Consider the following 12,854-nt stretch of genomic DNA (forward strand, 5'->3'; position numbering starts at 1 on the left):
GACTTCTCTGGCGCCTTTCTCTCTGACCAGTGAACCTCGCCCGGGAGCGTTCCCAAATAAAGCTTGTTTAAGCTCTCCTCCATTTTTGGTGCCGTTCCTTACACTGCTGATTAGAATAATTAAAATCACCTAAAAAGATATATTAAAATATTTTTGGGGCTTCCCTGGTGGCGCAGTGGTTGAGAGTCCGCCTGCCGATGCAGGGGACACGGGTTCATGCCCCGGTCCGGGAAGATCCCACATGTCGCTGAGCGGCTGGGCCTGTGAGCCATGGCCGCTGAGCCTGCGCGTCCGCAACAGGAGAGGCCACAACAGTGAGAGGCCCGCGTGTGGAAAAAAAAAAGTGATGAATATATATTGTTACCAGCAAGTAAATTTATAATAATAACATATTAAACTCATAAAACCTATTATTTCCCATGGGTTTAAGATATTTCTTGCATAGGACATAGGACTGAATATATATGGCATATTTTCCCTTCCTCAGCTTAATGAAAACATTTTATATAGTAAAAGCATCAAATAATGTTTAATATGTTTTATACAATATAGTTCAGCCTAGGAAAAATAATATATATTGTCAATAGTGCAAATATTTTTAGAAGCTACAATTTGGTGTAGCTGGCCAGTCAGTTTCTATAGTAATTCATTTAACCAGAACCTTTTAGAAAATGTTGCTGGGTTGATTTAAGAATTTATTAACGATTAATCTGATTGGTTCCATGATATCCAGTTAAAAATTCTTCAGGCTATAATAACAGCTTTACTTCCTTCCTGCTTTTATTATTTTAACTTCAAATAAATGGTTAAAAATATAAGGTTTATCAATATGCTAAGTTGTCATTAAAATGATTTTCTGGCCTAATGACGATTCTGAATTCCACATTATTTCTCTCTCTAATCTTGTATATAGCAATCATTCCTAAGGCCTATGACATTTTCTCATTATTCAACACTAAAGAATTTAAGACCACATAATAGTATTCTCATTCATGTATGCTGACTAGCCTTAGAGTTGCAAGATGTGTACAGTGTCTATAAAGTTGTAGAAAGAGTCAATGTGTGAAAATGTTGGACTTTTAGTACATGATATGCCCTTTTTGACAGCACATCAAAATGGAGCAAAAAACATAAAGATGTTCATACTTTAACTCAGTGATCTCACTCTTGAGAAGAAAATGAAATAGATGAGAAGTTGAATGCATGCTATTCCTAATAGAATCTTATAACAAATAATGGAAAACCATCTCAGAGGCTAACAAGAGAGGAAGTAGTGATTAATGCAATAACAATATCTGAAATAGAATCTACGCTACAACCTTTAAAAATAAAAATAAGACTAGGCAGTAACATAGAAAAGTTTATGATATCTGTTAGTGGTTTCCACAATGTAATGACAATGATGTAAAATAGATATTAATGTAAACAAGCATCAAATAGTCATACATAAAATGAAAATAGTTATTAATATTTATTATTAATTTTAATCTTATTGATATGTCACTTTTAAAATTAAAATACAGTAGGGTTACTTATTAATCACAGAATTTATTTTCTAACTTCTAGAAGATAGTGCTACTAAGTCCAGTTGGAACACAAAAAGACCTGTGGGTTTTATTTAAGTTAGGTGTCCTGATGAAACAGGACCACTTTGGTGACTCACAGATACTTCCAAAGGGGTCTAAAAGAAGAGGATAAGAGTTATGAAAGGAGGAACATCCAGGAGAGTTGTTGCCTTTTGTTTTAGGTGTACATTTTGGCTGTTAAGGCTCTTCTAACTCCTTATCACTACCTATGTCCTCAAACATTCTTAGAATGTTTAACTTCTGCTATAAATTTCCACACCATATCTTTTAATCCCAATCAGTAGGCTGACTTATGAATCAGATAAGGAAAGTACAGTATTAGAGATCCAAAGGCTGAGGTTTCCAAAAAGGAATTAAGGTAAAATTGAAGTAAATTAAAAAAAAAAAAGAAAAATTCTGTGGCAAACTCGAAGGTTACAGTAGGGGCCGGAAGATAACAGAAACAAGTGCAGCAGGCTGGATATAAGTAATTGGGAGCGAGAGGCCCTGTGGTAAACTGCAGTTTGCCCTGTTTAAAAGCAGCAGGCACTACGTAGATCCAACAGGTTGCTGACATGCATGAATGCAGACTTAGGGCTGCCAGATATTCAGAATCCTTCAAGGGAGCCCAGAAATACAGCTGTTCAGGTGAAATCTCCTGAGTTTCTAACTGTTGGCAACTAACTAGAATTAGTTTTAATTTGTCATTCCCTGCAATAGCCTAATAACAGCTGCCTTTGGGCTTATTTTGTTTCACAGAATTCCTGTGTACCACCTCTGACCTATAGTTAGCATGCAGGCAGGGATTTCCTAAAAGGATGATCTTTATCTGCCAGAAGTCACATTTTCAATTGAGGCCTTTCGTAGAAAAAATAAAAAATATTAAAAAAAGAAAAAGGAAAAATGCTAAACAGTGAAGCTAAAGTAAGTTGTGAGCATGCTGGTAAGCACAAATCAATAAGGGCTTACGAACTCTAAGAACATTATGCTAAGACCTTAAATGTTCCTGAGGAGCAAAACCTTAGAGGATTTTACTTTTACATTCTCTGTAACTGAGGAGACATTCTGAGTCACTACAAAAGGAGATCAGCCCAAAAGGCTTTTTATAAAGATGGCTCCCTTTACTGAAATTACATTAAAAATGATCAGAAGAAAATGACAAAATTTGACCAAGATGGAATTGCTATGAGCTACCAAACTGCAAATAGGACCTGACTGTGTGTGTCCTGTGTTGTGCCTGTTGCTAGTTTCCCTTCAGCTATCCCATTCCTTCCAACTCTCATTTTCCATCCTTGACTGTTGTTAAAAGGAGGTCGCTGGAGACTCCTAAGAAATGATTGTCTGGCTGAGTAAAGAAGGAAACCGAAAGAGGTATAAAGGCATTTTTACTTCAACCGTAGGAATTTACCGTCATTAAAGTTAGACTCTGCGGATGGGTGGGAGTGAGTGGTTGGAAGGAAGGGGAGAGCTGTCTATTCAACTCATCATTTGCATCACATGCACCCAAGGAAAAAATGTTTACCTGGTGGAGCCACGGTTAACCTTTTTTCCTTGCTGAGCCGGTGCCCTTGGATGAATTCACTCATGGAAGGGGGGCCCTTCAGAAGAAATGATTCTGTGGAGGTGGGATCAGGGGGAACTCTTAATAAATTCTGTAGGTAGGAAGCCCCTGAAGTCCTGGGACGGCTCTGATCACAAAGGGAAGGTGAAAATTGTCTTGCAGGAGATCCAAGAAAATACATATAGGAAACAAAAAAGTTTTACTTTAATTACCTTTCAAAGCCTCACCAGTGACAACATTATTTATATTGGCATTTAAAATTTTTTAACAAGTAAATCAAGATTTTCACTAAATGTTTAGTTTCCATACCAGGATACAACCCTATTTGGAAACTGTACTGGATACTGGAAAAGAGATTTATTATAGTTAGTCAGTTTGAACCACAAATAGAAAATATTTATATTGTTTGATTCTTAACTGAAAACTCCTAAAATAAAAACTTTACTATTAACTGAATATACAGGGTAAGAAATTCAACATCCAGGACTCTGGAAAAAGGTCATAAAATCAAGCCATTAAAAACCATACAAGTGACTTTTGGACAATATTCACATAACAAATGAAAAAGCACAAAAACCTGCTTTTAAGAAAAAGACTATACATATTCCATTCTATTTGACCTAAATAGAGACATCTCCTTTCAGTCAGTCACCAGTTTTCGGAATATGGACAAAAGTTCCCCTAAGAGAACACATTCATATCCTCGCCTCTTTAGAGAGAAGCTGGTAAATAGCACCATTGCCACTAAAACTATCACCCATGTAAAACATAGCTTCATTCTTAATATTGACCTTTTTGTCTACCAATTTTTAGGTTGGAGGTAAGGGAGAGGCACATTTATGCATACAAGGAACAGCAAAAATGTTAACAGACACTTGAAAAGTATATTATGGTTAACCAAGAGATGGGGTGTGGGGGACAGAAAGGAATAAATAAACACAAGTATCCAAAGGTTTTAATTTGGAAAAACCAACATTGGCAAGGCCCATTTATACACCCACTCCCAGTTTTTCCCTTCCTTTCCTTCCTCCATCCTCCACAATAAGAGCACATTAACTTTTGCAGTTAACTAAAATCTGGCCACTGCACCATACTATGAAGATCGCTGCATGCATACCTTTTCCTCTGAGTGCCACTGCTGACCCGAATGTTGGGTGTCTGTGGGCCCTGACTATGCAGGAGGTAAGTGTCTATGGTGGGCACGGTGACTGATGCCTCCCCACTTACTTTAGGGCTGCCGATCTTGCTCTTTCCAAGTTTGCCTTTGCTGCGACGGGACTGCTCATGGTCAAACTCTAAGTCCTCCAGCCGCTGGGTCAGGGCGAGTTTTTGCTGGATAGCCATTTGTAACAAAGTGTTTAGAGTCTTCTTCTCATCCTCTGCAGCTGCTAACTGTCTCTGCATCTCATCCAACTGTGTGACATATTCATCACATCTGGAACCACAACAGAAAAGTGGTCAGGAGAAAATCTTGGTGAAATTAAGTTTGGAACTTAAGTTGAAAGTAATGAATTTTACTGGAATTTAGATATTTGGAACACTGGTCTTCCTAGATCACAATGGAAGTAATCTATTATAGTAGAAAACTGGAAACAGCAGGTTCAATAACTGATAGTTAATCTATACAATGAAGTATATATGGGGACATTGTTAATAGGTGGCATCTTAAACCCCAGAGACAGAGTTATTGTGGTTGCAGAAGAACCAAAAGTAAAGTCTCAGGTAATGTTCACAGCATTGTAGATGTGTTACAATAGCTTTATAGTTTATGCCTGTAGCATGCAAAAGAATAATAATATTTGTAAAGAAAATATGTACTCTTTATCTATATTTATAGGTTTTATTTTAATTGAGTACAGATTGTAGTTGCTATTGCTTTCAATATGGCAGATTTGCCTGAATTAGAAACCTGAGTATCTTCAATGATTTCCCAAACAGATGATAAAGCAATAGGTGCAAACCAAGATTTGCATAGGGTTCAAAACAGATATAGCCAGCTGTCAGGAACATCTTTATTCAGGTTTGATACTTGTGCTGCAGCAGGAGGATAAGCTCGGTGGTCTTTTTTCTACCAAAAGTAACACCTAAGCATATGTACATTTGGAAGGAAGAATTATTCACAAAATTATTCAGAGTTTTTTCTGCATTTATTTACCTGCTAAGATAGTAAGAGCTCTCCATGAATCAGAAGATAGTTAATGACTTTCTGGAGTTACCCAAAATGTATTGTACAAACTTTGAAATTAACACAAGACTTTTGGTATTTTAAAGAAAGAACAGACTTTGTAGTGAAAGAACTTGAGATCCAGGTGGGTCCCATTTTCTTTTTTTAAAAAATATAATTTAATTTAATGTTTTATACAGCAGGTTCTTAATAGTTATCTATTTTATACATATTAGTGTATATATGTCAATCCTAATCTCCCAGGTTCCATTTTCTTTAACACTGAATGTCAAGAAGCATAGTAGGAATATCATAAGAAAAATCAGGGCTTAGTAAAATAAAATGTGGATTTCAGGACCCTGCATTTATTTTAATTGGTTAGATAAAAATATTTTTAAGAATACTATGGAGTAAGGCAGTTAATATACCTGAAAAAACAAATTTCTGTGAAAACGCATTATTTGAGGATAATAATTCTTATATAAACCAGATCGAGACTTTAAATGTCCCTTTAAAAATGTTTTGATTTCCTTTACAAAGAGGGGGGCATTGTGCACCAAACCCATTCTCCATCCTGCCGCCCTCCACCGCCATAGTGGCCAGAGGTGTGGACATTCTACTCCCCAAACTCTACTGTGCTCAGACCCAGAAGTCAGTTCCTTTCAGTTCTCCTGTAACCTTGTGGTCTCTTAGGCACTCGGCCACCTCACTGCTATTTCCAAGAGTCAATAACAAAGTTTGAGCTTGAGCCTTTTCTCTTCTGACACTAAAAGGAAGCTGGACAGATTCCAGGGCCCAGGATTTTTTTTTTACCTTATATCAGCTACATGTAAGTAATTTACTGAATCTGTAAATAAAGCATAAGCATAGTTATGCTTTGTGAATTTTGTACCAAGTTTGCATCATATAAAATATAGAACTATGTTTGTTTTGGCACTGAATTGTGACAGCAAAAAGGAAACTGCAACACTATATTGAACACCTCAAGATTTTGAAAACGTTGAATCAATAATTCTTAACAGTCATTTCAAGTCTAAAAAATAAAATATAGTGGTGCTTCATAACAAAACTGGTGCGGGGAGGTAGTAAGTAATATTTGTCTAAATAATTAGTTGGGCAGTGTGAAAAATTTGGTGATATATATAATTACATTTTAGAAATTATAATTTAATTCACACTATATTAAAGTAAGTAATTAGCTCATATGATGAATATTAATCTTCATTACAAAGTATCTTTTTCACACAAATACTTGCTAATGATAAACACTTATATGTATACAGAAATAAATGTCAGTGATGATAATGTAATATTTAGCTATTTTAGGAAGTGAGTTTTTTCCCCCTTATTGGAGGTGGTTTTTTTTCTTTTTTCTTTTTTTTTTTTTTTTTGGTCTAATTCTTTTGGGCACATAAGGCTCTAGAAAAAATATCTATTATATTAATTTAAAAACACTTGTATGGGGAATTTCCTGGGAGCCCAGTGGTTAGGATTCTGCTTCCACTGCTGGGGGCCCGGGTTCTATCCCTGGTTGGGGAACTAAGATCTGCAAGCCGTGCAGCACGGCCAAAAAATAAAAAAAAATTAAAAATTTTTAAAAATTAATAAATAAAAACACTTGTATGTAGAAGAATTGCTTGATCCAGTGTGTCCAGTAGAGGGCTCTGGAAAACAGCACAAAAGATTTTATCTTAGACTTGTCAGAGTGGAATCTCATGTATTTTCTTTACACCTTGCCCTTTTAGATGGCAGACTAAGTAACACTCACGATGCACGAAGATGAACATGGGCATTTTGAAGTCTTTTCCCCATGTACCACACCTAATCTCGCAAGAAAAACTATTACCTTGTTGCAAACATTGCTCTCAGGGATGAGAAAGTTGCTGCATCTTCTTTCAAAGCCTTCAGTTCATTTCTAAGTTTCGTCATAGTTTCAGTCACCATTGCTTTTTCGTTTTCATATTTGTTCTTGAGATTAGCTAATGCCACCTCAGCTGTCTAAAGCAGAAAAATCACAATGCTTACAATTTTCATATCAGGAAAATCTATCATACACATTCTTCATGCTGGGTCTATTTCTTTCATAAATAAAAAGTGAAATTGTCTAGGTTGAATTTTATATAAACATATATATGAACTTCGGACATAGGGCAATTTTTTTTATGTCAAAACATAAATATGAATCTATAATGTGGATAAATTGCCCTAGAAGCCAGCTGTGAACCAGAGTCACTATCAAGAGCTAAGGGAATGATAGTAGTTCAGTAAATATTTAATGCAGATTGTTGACAGTATGGGATTTTCAGATATGAAGGGAGCCAAAATGAAACTTTATACAAGAAGGGTTTTATCAAGGAGAAATTAGTGAAGAAGCACAGCTTCCAGTCGAAATACAATAGAACTCAAATATTCTTTTGTCACCTGTGCTTGGTGGGTTTGAAACATATAGAATAAAAGACACAGGTCATTGCAATTTATAACATGAGTATAACAAACTATAAATCCATATTATATATTTAAGGAAAAGAATTAACAAAGAATCAATTATTTCCTAAGTCTTTGTATACAACTTCTTCAAAACAATAAATTATAGTCAACTTCTTCACAATCTCCGTAAAATCAGATTCCAAAAAATATATATACATATATTTTAAATATAGAATGTTTCACAAATTTGCGTGTCATCTTTGTGCAGGGGCCGTGCTAATCTTCTCTGTATTGTTCCAATTTTAGCGTATATGCTGCCAAAGTAGGCGCCAAAATATTGAATGAATTAAAGTATTTGTTTGAATTTGGGATTTGGGCATGTTTAAGTTCTTGGAATTAAGAATGTTTCAAATTGAGAACTAGCCCGACACACAGTAGGAAATAGAAACAAATAAACAAAAAATGTTGGCTAAATCAATGCATGAAATCCATGTATATTTAGGGACTGCCTAGTTGATGCATAACCCCCATGGTATTCATATTGAAGCCAAACTGGATACACACCATTTTTACAAACTGTTAACTACAGTTTTCAGAGTGTGTAAAAATATTCAATACTAATGAAAAAAGCCCATTACTAATGAAAAAAATCCATTAGTAATGGGATTTCCCAGGAAGACTACTGTGGTTTTTTAACATTTCTTTTTGTGCTTCAAGTGGACAGCTTCAACTTTCTTCTACAAAGTGCCAATCCATTTATAGAGATAAATGGATTCTTTTTTAATTTAAACACTATTGGATAAGGTAGTTTATTAATGTTTTTATTCCAAAGTCATAACTTAATAGTTTTTTTAATTTTTATTTTTAATGTAACTTAATAGTTTTGATTGTATTTAAATTCAGATTAAAATGAGAGGTTACTCATAAAACAGTTTAGTATGTTCCGTAGTGCTACAACTCAGTAGAAACTTTAGAAATGTTATAGATTCAGAAAGTTATCCAGAATGCAGAAGTCGACCTGGGGAAAAATGGCAGTTGTTTGATTTTTTAAAAATTTAGACACATGATCATTTAGAACAGACAGTTAAGTTTAAGTTGTGAAAATGTAGATGTAACAAGTTTGTAAACACGTGGAGCTACATACATGGTCAGTTATCTAAGGGGAAAAGAGAAGGAAGTGACAGAGAGCAAGATCTGAAACAGATGTACAAACTCATTTATTGTGAAAAATGCCCCCAAAGGACTCAGCAATGTTTGTAGACTGTTGTCTACAAAACTGCACAAAGCTTTTTCGGAATTAAGAAAGTGTAAGTATCTCTAACCCATTAGCAGATTTGCTGACGTCTGCAATCACCACATTCTCCCAAAGTTGATTTTCTAAATAAAAAATCTTGTTTCCAGCCACAGAGGTCTAGATCTAGGATACATTAGTTACTTCCTTTGCAATGTTCCCGCAAATTGGATTACAGCATGTACAACATCAAACTGTAATTATCTGTTCTATTCTGACATCCCCAGAAGTCTGTGAGTCTTTTTCTGGAAGGCAGGGACCATGTATTGGCCTTCTTTGAATCTTTAGCATCCATCACAGTTTAGTATACAGATGGTCCTTTGTAAACATTTACTTATCTCATCAGAAGACACTGTGCTTACAGAAAACCTTAAGGTATATTAGAAGTCATAGAGAATGCAGAATGCCTGTTTTAATAAAAACAGGAAGATTCTCTTTTTTTCCTCTATGACAGAATTCTTAGCTTAGCCTTAATAATAAGTATTCCACAATGTCTAAATATAGCGGATGTCATCTGTAGAGACCTGAGCTATTTATGGCACACAGCATCACAGCAATAGCCCTAACGTCATTAAAATGTAAACTAAAGACATGGCTAGAAATGTGTTTACCTTTAATTTACTGAGACCACATGGGCTGTGACACTAATGTAATGCAAATGGTACCACAAACTACTATGAAAATAAAAATTCAGCCAGGAATGCTTTGAACTGCTCTGAATTCCTATGGCACTGTTTATATCACTCTAAAATGCTCGATGATAGGTACTATCTTGTAAATAGTTACAGGCATGTATTGAAATTCTACTAGATTACTAGTCATTTGTTTTTGCATCCCTACTTACTACCTGCCATGAAATATGGAATCAATGAATGCTTATTGACAAATTAGTCTCTCTTGGCTGATCAACCATGCTTATCTGTACTTCTATGTCAATTAAGCATCTTGACACTTCTATAGATCTAGGTTTCCAGGTCAGTAATATTCAAACTTCAGGAAGAAGTCAAAGAAGTTATTTGAATGGCTTGACCAAGAATGCCCAGGATATTATGTCCTTGATGAAGGTCTTCTAAGCCTTATCTAATACGGTATTAGTTATTCATGACCACTAAATCATTGGGTCTTTGGAAGGATATGGTAACGAATTCTTTATTCTGACCTCAAACTGGAGTCACATCTCTCACAAATTCTTCATTCATCCTAATCTTTTCTAATTTCCCTGAAGTGATAGCACAAAAATAAGGTCCTATTTTGCCTTTAGATTTGTAAAAAACATGTTTATATAGTGCAAACATTATTACTGCTTGTGGTATAGACCTCCAAATTCTATCAACAGGTTTATGGGAACTGAAGATAAAGATGGAAGAAAGCTGCAATGTAGATGGCATGATAATGGTATGGTTTCCCCCAGTTAAAGGCAAAAGGGAAAGGAAGTCTGAATCTGAAATTAACTTTCACTCTCCAACACTAGCATTGCTCACATTTGCAGGAAGGTATTTGATGTTTTGTTGCTTCTTTTTATCAATACCCTTTATTCAGCACCCTTCTCAAAGGTATCTTTCAAGTCTCACTTTCCAGAGAAAATAACAGAGGTTAAAAATATTTTCCCACCTATATGTCATAGCACTGTCATCCAGAAAAAGCTTGAGGGTGGAAACCAAATTCAGACATCAAGGAGATCTAGGAGTTAGGTAGGATCATGTGGTAGCATTCCTACTTATGCCAGAAGGACAAGATCTATGGTTAGGAAAAATTCTCTACTGCTTAAGCTCTGACTGAGGTGAATTAACATCCCAAGTGGACCTAAATTTCAGATATGTGGTTAGTGGCAGAGTTAGTGCACATTCTATTTTATCTCTATCTCTACCTCTCTCTCCAGAGAGCTCCCCTCTGTTTGCTCCAGCTGCCTGCCAGGGTGCCTTTCTTGCTGTCTCTGCCTGGTGTAAGCTTCCATGCCAGACTATTCTGCATCCCCCCATCTCCTATTTCTACACTCAGTGATTGCTGGGCTCCAGGTAAGTACCGCCTGGACTGCCTTTCTACATCTGCAACTGGATCTTCTCTGTTCCTGCTTTAATTTCCTCACCTCTACCTCTACTTAGTGGGGCATAGCTACTCTCCTGTTTCATCCATTCACGCACTTCAAAGAGATTATTACATTCTGATCCGGCTCTGGCCAGTTTATTTTATTCCTCTAATGACCAGGAATCTGAACTCTCATCCTGATGGTGGTGGACACTCAAAAACATTTAGGAATAAACTAAAGTGTTGGCTAGCATGGCTCATTAGTAGAATGAGATCACCTGTTTGTTGGCTTTCAGCACTGCCCTCAGTGTGGCGATCTGCTCCCGTTTGGTGCTCAGTAGGGACTTAAGCTTGAGGATCTCTTCCATTAGGGCTTCTTTGTCTTTATCAATCATGGGGGCCAGCTCCCGTGCCGCAGCTCTTTGACGAGACAGTTGCAAGGACCGGTCCACAGCTTTCTGCAGATGTTTGATTTGGTCCCGGATTATGGCATTAAGGTTGTAGATATTCATTGGTTCTTTGCGGATGTCACTTGTGTCTAATACTGGAGATGATGGTGGGGCAGTAATAACAGGAGAGATGGTGGGAGTCTTGGTTGGACTTGGTTCTTTGCTGGCCTCTGTGTTTTCTTTTGAAACTGGTTCAGGTGAGGTCCTTGTTTCTACAGGGGATGACACACCCCGCCTGGCTAACCGTGGAGACAAAAGTCCCCTGGGATCATCAGGCCCTTTCAGGCTGCCACTACGGGTGACTCTACTTTGCCTATAGTAGTCCAGCATGACCCTGTTAGGGGTTTCATTATTACACAGACATACATGATGGTAAAGCTGAGCTAGCTCCTCACTAAATGTCACCAACTCATCCTGGGCTGTATTAAGGGTATTGTGATTTTCATTGGCTATGCTGGTCATCTTTTGCAACTCCTTCTCCATATGGGCCATCTTCTCTCCACTCTCCTTGGTGGTCTTCTCAAGGCCTGTAATCTGCTCATCATACATCTGGATCTTACCCTCATACTTCGTCTTCTCTTCAGTATAGTTTTCTACAGATTTATTATATTTCTCCTTTAAGGCCTTAATTTCAGCTTTCAAATCGATCACCTCAGTTACTGCCACCCTGTATTTGCATTCAAGTATCTCTAAGCCATTGATGTCCACCTCATAGTCATGGGTCTCCTCTCCCGAGTCCTGGCCCTTTTCCCCGTCCAGCTGCTTGAGCTCCTTGCTGCTCTGCAGGCCCCTCATGGCATTAACGTGCTCCGTGAGCCGGTGCACCCGTTCGTGCTGCTCCGTCAGTGCCCCCTTGGTGTGTTCCAGCTGCGTCTGTGACTCCTGGAGATTGGCCAGAAGAATGGCCTTTTCCCGTTCTACCTGCAAGGGCAAAAGAAAGTCTCTGAATGACTTCAAAGCAATGTCAGTGATGAGCTTGACCCATTCACATTTGGACATGTATATGTTTTAAAAATGCAGAAGAGCCCATGTTTCCATTACTACAAGTTGAATTGGAGTGTTTTCTTATTTCAGCAGTTCTGGTAACTCAATCAAAAAGTACATCATTCCAAAAGAATTATGCTCTGCATATTTACCCACCCAAATTCTCATGCATTATACACAAGTCAAATCTGGGCAAGCTTCAGTTTAATAATCTATAAAAGGAGCATAACAATGCCTGTCTCATAGGGACATTTGGATGATTTAGTAGGACAGTGAATTTAATGCTCAAGGTATTATAATGTTAGCTGTTGTTAACATTTGGGTAACTGTGGTCCAATTCCCATGACCAAAATGCTTCTACATGGCAAACACATCTGCTTTACAAATT

The 12,854-nt window shown here is 37.0% G+C and overlaps 1 protein-coding gene across 2 annotated transcripts in view; it reads right to left on the minus strand.

The window, feature by feature from the left end:
• The window catches only part of BICD1 (BICD cargo adaptor 1), a 209,572-nt gene that overhangs the window by 37,556 nt on the left and 159,162 nt on the right, over window positions 1-12,854 (minus strand). Inside the window, exons 5-8 of one of the 2 annotated variants that reach the window (XM_079938585.1) lie at window positions 11,312-12,403; window positions 7,137-7,288; window positions 4,244-4,561; window positions 3,088-3,281 (exon numbers count right to left, since the gene is read on the minus strand). In XM_079938585.1, the coding sequence (XP_079794711.1) occupies window positions 3,088-3,281; window positions 4,244-4,561; window positions 7,137-7,288; window positions 11,312-12,403 (1,756 nt within the window). Of the gene's footprint in view, window positions 1-1,961; window positions 3,282-4,243; window positions 4,562-7,136; window positions 7,289-11,311; window positions 12,404-12,854 lie in introns of those variants that run through there. The other variant, XM_079938586.1, reaches the window with a different exon arrangement.

Source organism: Stenella coeruleoalba (assembly GCF_951394435.1).
Source record: "Stenella coeruleoalba genome assembly, chromosome: 11".
NCBI lineage: Eukaryota > Metazoa > Chordata > Mammalia > Artiodactyla > Delphinidae > Stenella > Stenella coeruleoalba.